The sequence below is a fragment of the Pseudorca crassidens genome, chromosome 9 (assembly GCF_039906515.1).
Source record: "Pseudorca crassidens isolate mPseCra1 chromosome 9, mPseCra1.hap1, whole genome shotgun sequence".
NCBI lineage: Eukaryota > Metazoa > Chordata > Mammalia > Artiodactyla > Delphinidae > Pseudorca > Pseudorca crassidens.
Genome location: NC_090304.1, coordinates 64177992 through 64196146, shown reverse-complemented (window position 1 = coordinate 64196146; position 18155 = coordinate 64177992). Strand labels below are relative to the sequence as shown.

At 48.1% G+C, this 18155-nt stretch overlaps 1 protein-coding gene and 1 long non-coding RNA gene across 4 annotated transcripts in view; one reads left to right on the top strand and one right to left on the bottom strand.

The window, feature by feature from the left end:
* The window catches only part of ME3 (malic enzyme 3), a 197770-nt gene that overhangs the window by 169526 nt on the left and 10089 nt on the right, over positions 1 to 18155 (top strand). For all 3 annotated transcript variants that reach the window (XM_067750640.1, XM_067750641.1, XM_067750642.1), the window contains one exon: positions 6457 to 6566. In XM_067750640.1, coding sequence (XP_067606741.1) covers positions 6457 to 6566 — 110 coding nt within the window. The remainder of the gene's footprint in view (positions 1 to 6456; positions 6567 to 18155) is intronic.
* LOC137230708 (uncharacterized) lies at positions 6437 to 17526 on the bottom strand. Its single transcript, XR_010946225.1, has 2 exons — positions 13868 to 17526; positions 6437 to 13467 (listed from the first exon to the last, which is right to left on the bottom strand). It is a non-coding gene; the product is annotated as an uncharacterized lncRNA (long non-coding RNA).

Sequence of the window (18155 nt, the reverse complement as noted above, 5' to 3'; positions counted from 1 at the left end):
GAAATAGTTTTCCACTGGGTGTAACTGATGTCCTCACCATGCACTCTGCTGGGGGGTCGTGTGTGTGTGTGTGTGTGTGTGTGTGTGTTTTGTTAGGGGCATGGAGTGGGCTGCCATGGAAATGAGTGGTAGGTTTTAGTCATTCTGTTTGGAGGCAGGCTGAGCAAATTCACCTGCTCTTCCCAGGTGCCCTGTGTTTGTTCAGGCCTGAAAGAGGTCAGACCCACGTGTTTGAAAGAATGGCAGGTCCTGACCTTCAGAACAAAGAAACCAGGTCTACAGCCCATGGAATGTACTGGTCTCACGCAGCCTTTGGTCAGCTTGCTGGGGGGAAGGGCAGAGCAACCATCTCAGAATCTCTTTACCCTGGGGAGGCTGCATCCCAGGTGGCAGGTACCCGGCTCCGTCGTCACATTGTCACACACAGCTCCCTAGGGCTCCCAGGCACAAGTCGCCATTTTCAGGCTTCCTCTTGCCTGAGGGCTGGAGGAAGAAGCCTTTTAACATCCACCCATCGGCCTTGCGGCTTTAAGTGAGCCCCGGCCTTAGAACGCCTTCTATGGCAGCGCCAAGGCCATTTCCCATCCGAGTCCCCAGGGTGGAGGAGTCTGGGCAGCTCCGTGTGCGGCCTGGGAAGGCGCCTCTTTCTCCATTGCAGGAATTCTTCCCTGAGAAGCAGCAGATATTCCTCAGCCCCTGCCAGGAGTTCAGGGTGAAGAGTTCAAAAGTGCAGAAGGGGACAAACAGGAGCCGCCCGGGTGAGGGGCAGCTTCTGGCAGGATGGAAGGTCAGCGATGAACTGCCGGCACTGAAGTCAGGAAATGGCCCAGAGCCCTGAGTAGGGGGCCTGAGCGGGGCCCCTCTGGAGGGGCTGCTGCTCCAGCCGTACGACCTGGACAGTGGCCGCCTCCGCCCTGCTCACTCAGCCGGTCTGCTCTGGGTCAGCTCAAGGAGGACTCGAAAATACTGATGTTCCTGTCATACGTTGCTCTTACCAGGAACGGTCAGACCTCCCTACTTTGGACTTACATCTCAGTGACGCTCCTAGTGTATCTATTCCAACCCTACGTTAAGGAGCTCCTGCTTCTCCCACGAGGCTCTCAGATCAGGAACTAAGACCCAGAGAGAAAGGGGACTCACCCAAGACTCAGAGCTTATATCAGAGACAGAAGGAGAATACGATTTTCCTGTCCCCCAGTTCAGCGTTTTCTTCACCACGTGGCACTGTTTTTCTCGTTGGAGAAAGAAACCTAACTTTAACATCTACTTCACTTTATGTTTTACAAAATCATATTGCTGTTAAAACTAAACTAAGTTCTGTCATCAGATAGAGCTGGATTCAGATTCCAGCTCCACCCCTTTCCAACTGCAGGAGAATAAATAACCCCGGGGGCAAATAACTGAACGTCCTGTAGCTCAGGATTCCTTCTCTGCAATGGCACCTACCTACTTCATAAGGTCATGGGAAGATTAGTTGAGATAATTCATGCAAAGGACTCAGCCTGATGCCCAGCACCGTCGATAACCATTAGCTGTTTTCGTTACTGTTATCATTGGTAGAAGTATTTTCATGAATATGTAAGGCAGTTATAATTAACATTTAAATTGGTGTTATGATGAAAGTCCAGCATCCTGTATTTGGATATACATGGATGAATTGAGAAAAGGTTTTTTGTAACCTAAGCTTTTAAAATTTTCATTTTGAAATTTTTTTTGTTCTTAATTGGCTTTTAATTAGTTTAACAAGTTGGCAGGAAAACTCACACTAAAATTCCACCCACTCCTTCATGTACCCAGCTCTTCCTAAAACATTTCCTGAACAACTACAGTATGGGTTTATCATGGGTGCTCAGTAGATGCTTTTGGATAGATGGATGGACAGGCAGATGGATGGGCAGAGGGAATGGACGGATGATGGATGGATGGATGGATGATGCAAACAGAGCAACTGAAGTAACCAGCCTTGGTTCAGACTGGATAGTTAGTGGTGTGGTTCCGTGAAAAGCCATAAGTCAGGAGCCAAGGGACCAGGAAAAAGTGGTAAAGGACCCAAAGGTCTCCCTGGAGATGAAGAAGAGGTATAGTGGAAGTAAGGGAGGTGGAAGGAGAGGCTGTGGTCAGAGACTGAAACGCACAGTGTGAAATTTTAGTAGGAGCGGCTCCTGGTGACGAAAGGTCCAGGGAGCAGCCATGGGGAGGGCATCCAAGGTGGGTAGGGGTCCTGGAGGTCGTTAAATACAAGGAGGTCAAGAAACTCTGAGCCTAGGTTATTGGATGGCAGATGCACATAGCCTTTTATCCAATTCCAAGTTAGGATTAAAGTGACTTGAATGAATGAGATTTTACTCTGTAGCTCATCAAATTCCTCCCTGGGAAGGTTCTCTTACGTGAAACTGAATTTGCAATGAAAGAATAATAGTGCACTGAACAAAGGTATTTATTTATAATCCCTGCCTTATTTTTTAACCTAAGAGTGGTGTTGCTTAAAGGTCAAGTGTGTGTGTGTGTGTGTGTGTGTGTGTGTGTGTGTGTGTGTGTGTGTGTATGTAAGAGACAGAGAGTGAGAGAAAGGAGAAACGACGTGCATCACATTGTTTTGTCGTCTGACCTTTTCAGCATTTTAGCTCCAGGCCAGTGCGGGAGCAACACTGAGAGTCTTGTGAGGATTCTATATATCAAAAGGTCACCGACAACCAAAGACATTCTGTTCCTCCCTCCCCATCCAAATACTTGAAATTCACACCCTGAACAAAAATTCACAGTAAATGTTGGTTTGGTGAACATAGCATTATAATTGTGCACTGAAGGGGTTTTTTTTTTTTGTTTTTTTTTAAACCATTTCTATTCGATGTACAAGGAGAAGAGGGCTGGATGGTGGGTCAGGAGACACTGCAAGCTCCCTACCACTACCCCCACCAGCACTTGCTCTGTGACTGGGAATAAGAACTGTGGCCAGGATGACACGTGTTTAGCACTTTACAATTTAAAGATCACCCCCAGCTTTTAATCCTCACCACAGCCGCAAAGTTGGCCAGGCAAATATTATGCCCATTGACAGATGGAAAACTGAGGCGGAACAGAGAAGTGAAGTGACACTCGGTTGCAGTGGCAGAGACAGGTCAGGCCCACGAGCCTCCTGACCCAAGCCCAGAGCTCAGCACTGGACTGAGGCAAGTTGCTGCCTCTCCATTTCGGGCCCTGTGACATGAACCTGTCTCCAAATCCCCCCACCGACAGCTCCAACTGGAAGGACCATGGTAGGAGCAAATATTTGCCTGCCCACTGGCATTTCTACTGTACTTTTTCTGCTTCCTCCCTTTTCTGGTGGTGCGTTTCCTTTTACAACAAACCTCTGTAAACAGTTTCTGAGAATTACTGAGCTATGTTTGTAATGCAGATGTACTCAGGGAGTATGTAAAGTAATCATTTTAACAAAAGGAATAGATATTTAAAATTTAATACTAACTACGGGAAAAGTGCCCATTGTGTAAAACATAGTTTATCTTTGGATTCAATGGTTGTCTTTGGTTTTACAAAGTAGTTTGTACTTTCAGTATTTTCTACATAATATAGTCAAATGCAGAGCAGTTGCAATGCATCCAAAAAATGGGTACGTTTTCTGAAAAGAAAAAAAGGATATGCCATGCATAAAATTCAGAGGTTGGAAAAAAATGTGTTCTGGGCCACTTCAGTGCTACTCACCCCCTCACAGCCACCAGCCTCATCAGACAGATGCCCCGACAGCACAGGAAGCCCACCACATGTGGGCCCCAGCCACTTTTTCCAACAAGGTCGTACGTCTTTCTTTCCACAGCTGGTCCCAAGCTGGTCCCAGGCCTCCAGTTCACACAGTTGGGAATGGCAGGCACTTCTCTCTACCACATGCCCAGACACTCTGTGCTGATCCATCAGGGCATTTTTTTCTCAATGAACATGACCACAGATACTGTTGGTCACAAATTGGTCCATGAGATGAAATCCTTTTTCTGCCCATGGATTAAGTAATTTTTAATAATTCACATCACACTTGCTTTCAGAAAGACTCCAATAAGAGACAAAGTACAGGGCTTCCCTGGTGGCACAGTGGTTGAGAGTCCACCTGCCGATGCAAGCGACGCGGGTTCGTGCCCCGGTCCGGGACGATCCCACATGCCGCGGAGCGGCTGGGCCCGTGAGCCATGGCCGCTGAGCCTGCCCGTCCGGAGCCTGTGCTCCGCAATGGGAGAGGCCTCAACAGTGAGAGGCCCGCGTACCGCAAAAAAAAAAAAAAGAGAGAGAGACACAGTACAACCCAAAAAAGCAGGATCAAAGAGCCAGAATAGAGTCAGGGGAGGGTGTGTGCAGAGAGCCTCAGCTGAGGGAACCTACCGTTAAAGGGAAGAAGACAGCTCTCAGCTTCCTGACGCCCAGTGTTAACAGGAAACACAGGTTACCAATCCAGTCATTTTTTAGGAAACACAAACTTTTTCCTGACTTTGAAATCTAGAAGGCAATTCTAGCGTAGATTTTAAATAAGACAACTCAAGCCGCTTAATGGGCCTTGTCTTTACCCACCAAGGCAGTGTTTCTGAGTTCTCCAGACAGGATCAGAACGATCTGAGGTGCTCACTGAAAATGCATTGTACAGCATGGTGACCGAAGTTCATAATTACTACTGTATCATGCACTTGAAGTTTGCTAAGACGGTAGATCTTAAATGTCCTCACCCCTCAAAAAAAAAAAAAAAAAATGGTAACAGTGTGAGGTGATGTGTTAATTAGCTTGATATTTTGGTAATCATTTCAAATGTATACATGTATCAGAACATCCTGCTGTGTTCCTTAAATACATACGATTTTTATTTGTCAATTATACCTCAGTAAAGATGGAGGAAAAAATACAGATTCCTGAGCCCCACCCCTAAACTCACTGAGTGAGTCTTTGGGAGATGGGCCCGGTGCTCTGCATTTTGAACCAGCTTACCAACTGATCCTGCTCTACCTGTACATGGAGAACACCCTCACCAAGGTGTTAGTGGATGACAGTGGCTTCATGCAGTGGCCTTTCCCAACCTTCGTGGTGTCTTATCAGGGAATAATGCCTGAACCCAGAAGAGTCTCTGGTGGAGGGACTCAGGATCCACTTCAGGATCCGCCAAGGGAGATATCTGGAGGCTGCAGAGGCTCCCCAAGCCTGAGTGGCAGAGGAGCCGGGCTCTCTGCATGCACTTGGGTTTGGAGTGAGCTTTCTGCTGGGATTTCAGATGGCCACAGGCCACAGAGAGGCGGGGCCCCACCTCAGCCCTTCCAGCACCCCTGGGGTCTGCCATCCAGAGCCCGTGGGAGTCACCAGCCCACATTAGAGACAATGATATGGGCTTGGCTGACCACCAGGCTCCGTACCCCTACGCTCTGCCCCATCCTCGTCCATAACGGGGCAGGCAATTTGCAGCAATGTGGATGCAACTAGAGATTATCATACTAAGTGAGATAAGTCAGAAAGAGAAAGACAAATACCATACTATGCCACTTTTATGTGGAATCTAAAATATGGTGCAAATGAACCTATGTATGAAACAGAAACAGACTCACAGACATAGAGAACAGACTTGTGGTTACCAAGGGGGAGAGGGTTGGGAGAGGGATGGACTGGGAGTTTGGGGTTAGTAGAAGCAAACTATTACATTTAGAATGGATAAACAACAGGGTCTTACTACTGTATAGCACAGGGAACTATATCCAATCTCCTAGGATAACCTTAATGGAAAAGAATATAAAAAAGAATGTATGGGACTTCCCTGGTGGCACAGAGGTTAAGAATCCACCTGCCAATGCAGGGGACACGGGTTCGAGCCCTGGTCCCGGAAGACCCCACATGCCACAGAGCAACTAAGCCCGTGCACCACAACTACTGAGCCTGCACTCTAGAGCCTGTGAACCACAACTGCTGAGCCCGCGTGCCACAACTACTGAAGCCGGCACGCCTAGAACCCGTGCTCTGCAACAAGAGAAGCCACCGCAATGAGAAGCCCATGCACCGCAACGAAGAGTAGTCCCTGCTCGCCGCCACTAGAGAAAGCCCCCGCACAGCAACAAAGACCCAACGCAGCCAAAAATAAATAAATATATATATATATATAGTTTTTTAAAATTACATGGGAAGTATTTTCAAATGAGTAATAAATCTTCAAAAAAAAAGAATGTATGTATGTGTCACTGAGTCACTCTGCTGTACAGCAGAAATTAACACATTGTAAATCAGCTCTACTTCAATTAAAACTAAATAACTAAATCATAATGGGGCAGGCAGAGCCAGGAGTCCAGGAGCCAGCCAGGTGGCATAAACCCCAGTGAATGAGCCATGCCACACCCACACCCACCCCTGGGCTGCACCGCCCTGCTCCCCAGTGCAGGCTGGGACCTGCCAGGCGTCAGCTCGGGGAGGCAATTTCATGCTCTTTCCTCTCCCTCTCCACAGGTTTGGAATAAACTGCCTCATCCAGTTTGAAGACTTTGCCAATGCCAATGCCTTCCGCCTTCTCAACAAATACCGCAACAAGTACTGCATGTTCAACGATGACATCCAAGGTAAGTTTCCACCCCTCCTGACAAAGCCCCTGAGGACGAATGCCTCCTCACAAAGGCTCACCTGGGTGCCCAGGTGGGGAGGGGCCACCTCATAGCCGGTTTGCTGCCAGCAGCTGTTGAAGAAAGAGCAGTAAATCCAGATTCACTTTGCTAATTCTCAGCTCTGTGACCTTGGACATGTCCCATAGCTTTGCTAAGTCTCAGTTTCTTCACCCATAAAATGGAGATGATTACTGCTTCAGAGAAAAGTAAGAATTTGGTGATTAGATATATGAAAGAAATTTTAAACAATGCTGTGATTTATAGCTGGTTGAACATGGGCAGATCACATCTCTGAGCCACAGTTTCATCATCTATTCGTTGGGAATGATAGTAAACTACCTTGGAAGATTACTGTGAAAATTTAAAGAGCTAATATGTGGAAAGTACCAGCGCACAGGACTCATCAGACCAAAGCATCAATCACCATAAAAGTGGCCTTCGCCAGCCGCAATAGCTCGCTCTTGGATTTTCCAAACACAAGGCTGTCAGGGAAGTAGGATAAGGCCTTCTCTTAACTTGGCTGGAATGAGTGCTTCTCACAATGATAACCGAGGCCCCAGAACATTCCAAAAGTCAATGGGAAGCATCTTCTAGTTCAGGGTCAGCTTGGCTCCCTGTTCTGTGGACCAGAAATATCTGAAGGCATTTGCTGCTTGTTGTGGAGATGCCAGCATGTGACACTGGAGTAGGAGGGGTGGCTTCTCAGCGATTATCTCACCTGATCCAGGAGCTCTCAGGAAGGAGCATTGCCAGTTATTCCTAGTATTTTATAAAGCCCAAGGGAAACCTTGATGACATGTAGGTTATTTAACAAATGAAGTTTGGCAAGCAAGATCTTTTCAAATCAAGGAACCGTGTCATGTAAAACAGAACAGGTTGGTAGGGGACAGGTATTGGTCCCTGGGAGTAAAAGATGGGCCAACATTTTGCAGATGAGGCCCAAAGAGGTCACAGTTTTCATCAAGTGAGTAAGACAGACCTAGGAGGATCCAAGCCCAGGTTAAAAATAGCTAAGGTTTAGAGCTGAATACTTGTTATTCATCAGGCACGGTTCTAAGCACTTCACAGCTTAATCCTACCAGATATCACCAACCCTGTCTTATTTGTACTCCTGTGACCTCCCTCTGGGTCAGTTCCCTCTGCACATTGAAAGCTCTGCTTCTCAGCTTGGGACAATCTTCCCCATCATCTTTGGCTCAGTAACTCCTACTCACGCTTCAAGGCTCAGCTCCGGGGTCTCCTGTCCCAAGGAAGGGACAGCCTGATTTGGGTGCACACCGGGTGCCTCCACAGCCTCCTGTGCCCCCCTCCGTCAACTTTCTTACCACACTGTACCCCACATGCCTGCACTGAGTTGTCTGTCTCCCCAGGAGACAATAAGCTCCCAGAGGCAGGAACCACATCTTTTCCCTTCTCACTTCCCAGCCCCAGCACAAGTGCCTGGCACGCTGTAGATGCTTCGCTAATGTTTGGAGAATGAATGAACGAGGTCCACCTGCACAAGTTGAGATTCTCATAAGCACCCACCTGTTCACGTGGGTGTGTCTACACTGGACACCTGCCCCCGAAGCCTCTCTCTTGTCCAGGTCGTCATACATGTACTCACCCAGAAATGCACCCCACATGTGCTCACACGCAGACATACATACATCTTCACGTGTGTACGCCCTCATGTATACACACACACAACTTCTTAAATGAAATCAATTCGTTAGTTTTTAGGTCCTGCTGATATCCAGTTCCAGTAGAGTCTATTTCACTGCCAGGCAAAGCCAGATGGAATGGTTTTCTGGGTGCCACGGCAAACAGAGGAGGAATTTCCCATTCTTTTCTCAGAAATGAGAGACTAAAGTCATTAAACTAAAATGCATGAGGAGAGCTGGCAAATCGTACTAGAATGGCAGGAGCCCTATAATATCGAGTCTTTGATCGGGACAACCTGACCGTTAGGCGTGGCCGTGTGATTAATAGCACCGCCCAGATCTTCCCTCAAGAAAGGACTTGTTGCCCCAGCTGGCGGCAGGGCTGGCTGGAGCATCAGACCGTGGTCTCACGGTCCTGCCCTGCCAGGACGGCATCACCAGGTGATCAGGGAATATAGAAGCTCAACCATTTTGGCCCAGTGCAGGACAGCTCTGAGGGCACGTTTAACTCCAGGGCTCCCCACGGGGCTGGCTGAGGCCCTGGGGACCGCATCGCGGCTCAGTTTCTCCTGCTTCCCCAGCCTCGACCCCATCCTGCTTCCACTCCCTCCCTGGCACAGGTGTGCTGATCCCAAGGCCACTTCTTCATAACATCCTGAACACTTCACATCTCTCTGAATCTGCTTCCCAGGGAACCCAAACTGTGCCAAGTAATCCAGCTGGCATGAACACAGAGCTTTAGGCTAGAAAAGTGTTTTCCATCCACACTATTTCACAGCTTCCTGGCCTCACCCCCTCCGCCTGTGGGGAGGACGGACATTGCTGTTCACGTCACTGATGAGGCAACTGAAGTTCAAGGCTTAAGTTTTGCTCCACGTTCCCACAGCCTAACAGGCATAAAGCTGGGGCTAGAACCTAGTCATTTCTAACTCGGAATTCACTGTCTGTCCATGACGTTGGGCTGCCTATGCTCCCTCGTAGGTGAGGCAGTGCCGTGAGTCTCCTTGGTGAGGATTAAATTCCGGACCCCACGGAAGTGTGGGTGTCACCGCTCTCCTCACCCCTCCCATCCTCTCCTCTAACTCCCACAGTTCACAGACCCCCCCGATGAGGCCTGGGGATGGGGAGGGGCTGGCCCACAGTCGCCAGCTGGTTAGTGATGGGTCCAGAACCAGAAGCCTATGATGTGTACTCTCAGTGCTGGGTGGGCGATTAGCAGACTGGTGAGGAATTCCGGGATTAATGGGGCAACATGGAAGATGAAGCTCATGCTAGAATTGACCCCCTTACCTCCAAATACAACGTAGAGAGCAGAGGAAAAAGAAACATGAAACTACATAGCCATGCTCAAAAATAGAAAGGAACGCCAGCATGCACAGAATTGGAGAGAGCTGGGAGAAGGGCGAGGGTGGGAGGAATCACAGTGGTAAACAGACACCAAAACCAAACCACACGTGGTTGCTGGGGACAGGCCCGGTCCCCCCCAACAGGACTCGTGGTCAGGGAACACCCCAGAGTGGCTGGGCCCAGGCTGCCCACATGAAATGAACACCAGCGCAGCCTCACATCCTCGGTGGAGTAAGGAAAGATACGACTAAAGGCCTCAGGGTCCCCACCAGACGGAGCTCCGTGAGGGCAGGGCCGTGCCTGGTGGTGAGCAGAAGCTCGGGCACAAGATTGGAACTGTCTCCAGGCAGTCCTGCTGTTCCACACTCCTGGGAATCACCACCCCCACGTGGCCGACCACAGAGTTGGGCCTCTGAAGCCCCAGCACTGGCAGGGTAAAGAGCTCCCCAGGGCTGCCAGGGTCTCCTCCGCGCGCCCCCCACCCCGGCCCCGGCCCTACTCCCAGCTCAGACCGGTGGGAAGCCTCGGCCTCCCCAGGCTGGCTCTCGGTGAGCAGGGCTGCCCGTGCACTGACTCATCGCTGGAAGCCTCCTCAGGAGTTTTGGAAAAGGCAGAGAGGCTCAGGTGACTTTTGTTGTTTCAGCTGGGATCACAGAAGCATCCCGGCTCTTAGCGGAGGAGAGAGAGACCTGGAAGGGGAACAGTGCTAGGAATGGCCATGCTGGAGGACTGGCCAGCTGTGTCCTTCCCAAGAAGCCAGGTCCGGGATACTGCTGGCCTGGTGAGCACAGGCCCCCGGCCTCCACGGCTAGCTGCCCGCAGTGTGGCTGGGGACAGCAAAGCCCAGCTGGCCTGTCAGCTTCAGAGCATCCTCCCACCCCAGCAGGCCTCCCTGGACCTGCACTGCCCTCAAGTCCAGCCACGTTCCCGAGAGCAGACGGCCAGTCAGGGTGCCTATGTGGTATGTCAGGCCGTGGTCGCCCCTGATACTTCCAAGTTTTCATCTGTGAGCCAGAGTTCTTAACAGTCAGATGTTGGACTGAGACAAGCCTAGGTCTGAATCCCCACTTTTCTGCTTTGGGGCTTTGGCCAAGTGGCTTAAATCCTCCCAGTCTTCTTTTCCTGATCTGTAAAATGGACATGATAGTATTCACAGCCGTGAGGGCTCAGCCAGTACTGCCAGAAAGATCAGGATGCCTTTCTAAGGCCAGCGTTGATCCTGGCTGGATGGGCACTATGCTAACTCATCGTTAAGCGTTTTCATCATCACCCTTGCTTTTGGCACCAGGTCGCTGTAAGGGCTGCAGTGATGTAGCACGGGAACAGGCATGTAACCGTACTCAGTTCTGGTACCGGGTACTGATACCGCTGGTGCACAGGAGGCTCCCAACACATGTACCAGGGGAAGGAGGAAGTGTTGAGACCCAAAACAGAGAGGCTGTGGTGGAGGTGAGAAGAGGCACCAGTGTGAGCGCAGGCCTGGGAAAGCCTGAGAAAGGAGGCAGGGGCCCACCTCACCTCTTTCCTCTTTCCACATCCAGCCTATTCTTCCAGCCCATTGAATTAGTTCTGTGAGTTTCCTGCCGATTCTGATTCTGAATGTGCTGGTCCCTCTGCCTAGAACTCTCTTCTGCTCTCGGCTAATTTCTCTTTGTCCTTAAGGACTCAAACCTCACCTCCCCCAGGATACCGCACCCAGGGCCAAACCTGTTCTGCAGGCCCCAGGATGACCCCACCCTTCCCCAGGGCCTGGGAGTGACACTGGGCAGTGGTCACCCGCTTTGCAGAATATTTCAAAGTACCCTGGGGCTCAGATGCCACGATAGGAAGGGGGCAGATGGGGAGGAATGGCCCAGCTCTGAAGTCTGTCCAGCTGGTTTGTCCTGTTTACAAGACACCAGGGGTTACTTCCAGCTGTCAGCGGTCTGCTGCTCCTTTCCTACCACACACACTAAGCAGCAGTTCCTGGCCCTTCCCGTGTCTCTCCCACAGTGAAACCTCCCCCGGCCGCTTCAACCTCATCTCTCCCCAGTCCCCAGAACCTTCCTTTTCGCTAAGTCCTGTGTTCTGAGGCTGTTCTTCCTGTACAGGGCTTTCCCAGCCCTTAGATTCTCGTGGGTCTCTTTGCACGTCTAATCCTGGCTGCTCTGAGACCTCCCCCTTAGCCTGTTGATTCAGTTAAATCCCCAAAGAAGCCAAGAAGATGGTAATTATTCCCTCCGGCGGCAGAATACTCTAACCCTGCCTCCTCCATGGGCTGGGAACTGCCTTCTTGAGAGTCCAAGGGCTCCAGAACATTCCTTCAGGACACAGAAACAGGGTTGAAGTCATCTAGAAGGCCTTTGCTTGGTTTCCAATAAGGGAAACTTGAATTTTCTGAACAGTTATCCTGCTAACCCCTGTGCTCAAGACTGTTGTATTCATCTTCATAAATCTAAGGCTTCATATACCCATATACCCAGTGGAGCCCCAGAACAGGCTCTCAGGACACGCTCATGAACAAATGAGAAGCCGCTGGCTGCTGCGGGAAGATAATTCTGCGGATCCTGAAAGTGGGCCAACCTAATCCTAGAGGACGCCCAATCCCCCCGGCCCCAGGCCTCCAAAGCCACCTTGGCCGGACCCTGGCGAGCCTAACTCCCTGTGTCCTTCTTGCTGCCTAAGACAGCAGCCTTGTCTCACCTGAGAAGCAGCTAGTTCTTTCCCTTTTCTCTGATAATGTGTGGTTTCTAATGGAAACTTCTTTACCTTTGTCAAATGTGACTATTAAAAGCAGAATAGAAACTACATTTTCAGTCCTTTTGTGCTATTTCCTGAACCTACCACCTCCAGTACTCAGTTTGCAGGAAATGCAATTATGGAAAGCTCCCTCTGAAAAGGAAAATTTGTTTTTCTTTCATCGTGAATGAGGAACAAACAGTCATGCTTTCAGCTGCCCTCAGCATTCACGGGCACGTGTTCTAACACATCCCTAGACCCCTGGGCTTCTCCAGGTGGCTACCTCCAGAAACCTCTGCAGCTTCCTTCCTCTCTATTTTTAAATCCCTAATACATTACCCAAGACCGTCCTCCTCAAAATGAAAGTTGATGATGGAGATAGCGTTCTTTGCCGAACTTTATAATATAGGATTTAAGAACTGCTGTTTTTCCTCTTGAGTTCTGGGCTGTGAATACGGCAACTTGTCACTTCGGAGGATGGCCTCAGAGAAGGATCCCAGAATGGAGAATGAGAAGGAGCCAGCAAGGTAGCCAGTGAGCATGGGGTTCCAGAGGCCACATGCAGAGTTTCCCAAAGGAAGGAATGAACACCAGTATCAAATGCTGATGAAAGGTCAAGGAAGAGGAGGGCTGAGGACTGACCACTGAACTTGGCAAGATGGAGGTGCTGGTGAGGTTGACAAGTGGTGGGGCAGTCGCCTGATGGGACTGGGTTTCAGGGAGACCAAGAAGAAGGGAAATAGAGGTAATGAGTATATTCAGCTCTTTAGGAGAATTTGGCTATAGAGGGAAGTAAGAAATAGGGTGGGAATGACATAGGGTCAAGAGGAGGCTTTTAAGGATGGGAACTTGATGACATATTTGTATGGTGATGGCAGTGATCCACTAGAGTGGGAGCAGTTGAGGATGCAGGAAAAAAAAAGGGAGAGAATTACAAAACAAATTTCTTGAGTAGGTAAACATGGTGGGATCCAGCACACAGCCAGAGGTGGCTTTAGCTAAGAGCAGGGACCATTCATCCACGTAACAGGAGAAACGGCAAAGTATATGGAAGTATATGGACCGGAGGCAGAGGTTTTATAGAGTTGGTGGTGAGAGGACTCACTTCTCTCCTGGTCGTTTCTACTTTCTTTGAACTTCACTTTCCACTTCTGAAAGGGGAAAAAATGGGAGCTCAGTAGTACCTATTTCCTAGAGTTGCTGTAAAGATTAAATGAGCAAATAAATGCAGGCAAGTGCATACACAGCACGGAGCCAAGGTCACGGGGAGAGCAATCAATAAGCGGCAGTTGTTGTATCCTTTTGAAATTTTCAACTCTTTTCTACCAGATTTCCCAATGCTTTGTGTTTTCCACCCCTTCCAGAGTCACAACTGAACAATTACATCCACCACCTAAGTTCACTTCCCTCCACCTCCACTACCACCTGCCCCTCAGTTCTCCCCCAGGGAAACCCCATAAGGCCACTCCTGCTGCCTTCAACTCCAGAGTCAGGAAAGGCTGTCTGAGCTGCATAGACCAGGAAGGGGTGGAAGCAGCAACCCAGGCTTACCTGCTTTACTTCTAACTTGATGACTAACAGGCAGAAGCCACTGCCTCTCTCTGGCCTCAGTTTCCTCATCTGTACAGTTGTTGGATGTCACGCTCTCCATCCAGCACTGAATTTCTGCAGGTAAGCTGTTATTCAGCCTGTAGGTTCTAACCACAAAAGATACTTGACATCCAAGAAGGAACAGACCCATCAAGAATGCAGTGTCTTTGGGAGGTTCTCTGATGAAATATCTTTGGCGCCACCTGGTGTCGTATGCTCTGTACAGCTCCTTTCAGGAGGCAGAATGCTGTCGTGAAATATAATAGAATCAGATGCGGGGAAAAGGTGCTCTCTGTCCAATGGAAAACTGGAAACAGAAAACGGAAAGTTCACTCCTGCTCCTGCCCTGCAACCATTAGTATTTTGTAGCTCCTTTCGGATTTTGTGTGTATATTTTGTTACAGTTAGAATCATAGTATGTAGACTGTTGAATGTTCTCTTCCTTCCAACTAACTCAGTGAAGCATGATTCAGGGGTTAAGAGCACATGTCCTAGAGCCCGATTCCCTGAGTTCAAAGCCTCACTCTGTTGTGTGATCTTGGACAACTCAGCAAACTGCTCCGTACCTCATTTTCCCAATCTGTAAAATGGGGATGATGATAGGATTAAATAAATGTCTTTACATTAAGACATATAAAGCACTTAGAACAATATGTGATGTTAGTTACTAACTTTATAGCATTTTTTGTGTTGCTACACCATCTTCATAAGGAATATTTTTAATAGCTTCAGTATCCTACTGAGTGCCTACACTAGCTAATTTACTTAACCATTGCTCTTTTGTTAGGTGTTTGTTATTTCCAGCCATTCTACATTATAAATAACACTGTCATAAATATCTTACCACATACCTTTTGGATTTTTTCATACATAGATTCCCAGAAATAGAAGCATGAGGTCAAGGGGCAAAAACATTTTATGCCTTTGGTCTATATTGGGAAATAGTTTTCCAAAAAGGGTTGTAGCTCTTTAAAATGGAATGTGTGCTGAACTTTGCCCTTTTCATTGCTCCCTCACCAGCCATAGATAACATCAGTTTCTTTGATTTGCACAATTGTAATGACCATAAACAGTCACACTTTAATTTCCTTTTCTTTGACCATCATAGAGGCTTAGCGTTGCCAGTTGCGATTACTTTATTGTGACTCCGTGAGGGTCCACAACAGTCGTTTTAACAGAGAAAACTCGACATAAAGAATTGTGAATTCTGCATTAAAGAACTGAAAAGCCAGAAAGAAACACTAAGGATTTGCTACCACCCCTGAGGCTGGGGGAACACAGGGAAGACAGGTGACAGCTGGCTAGCGTTCATGCCTCTGAGGGGCACGCGCCACGAGGCTAGTTCTGTAAGTGACGGACAAAGAGCAAACTGGATTCAACTGCTGCTTGTGGAACAAACTGCTGCTGTAAGATTAAAAAACCAAGGCTCTGGAGCTGCCAGATTTAGCAAAAACAAAATGCAGATGATCAGCTAAATTTGAATTTCAGACAAATAACAGTTTTTAGAATATTTATGCTAATATTGCATGGAACACACACTAGAAAATTATTTCTTGTTTACCTAAAATTCAAGTTTAACTGAATGTCCTACATTTTACCCAGCAATCTTACAAAGTAGGAATGATGCTGGAAAAACTGTTCTTTCCCTGCCCATCTAGTCTTTCAGTCGCCCTCTGGCGCCCCCTATTGGCAGAGCCCACCATAGGGCCAATTGGTAAAGCTGAAAAGTGGTTTGCAGACAAAGGAGAAACGATTATCCAGTAATCGGCAGAGTCCACCCTTCTGGCTGGTCAGCATCGATACATACCGTCCTGCACATTGGTACTTCCAGACAACAACAACAAACTCTAACAAAATGCCTAATAAAATGCAACTATCTTTCCAACAAATGAAGACATTCTCACCTTCTCCCTGAAATGGGGAGAGGCAAAGTGTCTACAGTTATTTGCCAACTCAAGAATGTCACTCATCATCTGGTTCTACAAGAATGAAGTCACTAGCCACTGCAGTCACCGACCTTCAACACACCCTGAAAGGAGTTCAAGGCAGAGATCAGGCATGAGGCACTCTGTGCTCTGGGAAAACCTGGCAGAACAGGCCTTCGGATGCTTAGATATTTTCAGAAGATTTTATGAGCCCAGTTTCTTACATCTTCTCATATCTAGGAAAACACTAAAATCATTAACGGAGACATCCACTCCTCGTGACGAGCCACAACCTTCTTGTGACCAGCAGCAACCTTCTGCTGAAATGTGTGCTTGACTGCACGTACGCCCTTCACCAAAATCACATACACACTGACCCCCACACCCGTCTTCAGAGCTATCTGAGGGGCTGTCTCCTGGGCTATAGTTCTCATTGTGCCCCCAAAAAAACTTAACTCACAGCTGTCACACTGTGCATTTTTTTGACATATTTATCTCTGGAAGATAGTCACACCACCCATCTCTGGGCAGGACAAACTACTCTTAAATCTCAGTCACAGTCACATTTGAAAACTCTGTTTTCTAAAGGCTAAATTGTAGAATTAACCTCCAATAAAACTTCTATAAAATAATAAGAGGAAGGAGAAGGGAGAATAAATTAGCTAATACGAACCATCATCCGTAACCACATGATAATCAAGGAAGAAAATTTGTATGGCTGCTACATTCCTCATTTCTGTAACCAGTCACGAAGCCATAGTTGATGTTTATGAATTTCTTCCTCGGTCTCCCATTCCGTGTTTTCTTGTCATCAGACAAGACCTTAGCTTGCCAGAGTTCCTTGATAGGATGACCCAAACCTTCATTCCTGAAGGATCTGCGTCCTCAGCAGCCCTGCCTCTCTTTAGTTGCAACAGTGTTTATTAATATTTACTCTTGAGCACAGGAGTACTAAGACACACCCCAGAGGATCCCCTAGGCGCAGATACAGTCTTCCCTGTCCCTAGTTTCCCCTTGGTTCTCAGGATGAATAACCACAGCCAGTAAAGTAACCCTCTTCTTTGCCCACTGGTTTTGTGGCAAATGGCCAGGTGGCAGTCTCAACTTCCAAGTCAATAGAACCATGTTGGGAATCCTAATGGAAGCATTTGTCTCTTTGGAACCAAGACCTCCAATCCAGAGAGCACAGAATTGAAGAGACAGGAAGCAAAAACCCTGCAAGTGATTCATTAGGTGAAATGGTGAGAGGAGCCATTCTCACTTCAACATTTTGATTTCCAGACCCAAGTATTCTGGCTGTGGAGAAAGAGCACGAGGTATTGTTTGCTAAGTCAAATCACGTATTACATCCTATAAGATAGACCCTCACCATCTCCTCAACTGAGTCTTAAGTCTTCAGGAGCCCATCCTACTGATCTATTAGGTCATCTGCTCCTGGGTGGTAGAGTACGTGTTAAGACCACTGAGTTCCGTGGGTGTGAGCCTATTGCTGCACTTCTATTAAAATGAAATGAATTCCTTGATTAGAAGCCTGGAATATATCAGGATGGTGACTAGGCATTTCAGACGTGCCCAGATGATGGCACTGGCAGAACATTATAGACAGGAAAAGTCAAGCCATATCCAGAAGCTATGTTTATTCCAGAGAGGACACATCTCTTCCCTGTCTCTAATGGAAGGAGTCCAGTGTAATCATCCTCCTGCCGGGTAGATAGTCCTCCCAGAGGACGGTGCCGTAGCAGGAGTTCCACATTGGTCTCTGCCATTGACAGCTCAGTCATTCAGCAGTAGTAGTAGCAGGCAGCCTCCGTGAGGAAGTCCATGCATAGCCTCCATCCCTGCCACCATGGCTACTCTCTATGGAAACTGAGCAAACCCTAGATGGCGTGGGAAAGATGCTGACTGACATGCACAAGCCATGCCATTTTGTCCACCTGATTATTGAGAAACTATTCTCATTCTGCCCTTTGGTGAGCTTTCACGTGGGGCACAAATACCTTCACACCCTGTACCTATTCAGAGAAGTCCATTCGCAAACCCTTCCCTAGACTTCCTCATCACCAGTCTTACTGTTTGGTTCTAAGTCCCTGACCATCTAGCTAAACCATTAACAACTGCCCACGAATCAATGTAGGTCTAGCCATCTCTTGGACCAAAGTGGACAACATAATTTACAACGGGAGGTCATGTCCATTGGGAAGATTTACTTCACTATTTCCCTTTAGGGTGAGCTGTTATTAGGGCTGTGAAACTGCAACCGTACGCTTCTAGTGGATGCCAGCATACTGTCAAGAACAATCTGTAAACCAACAATCTGTAAACCT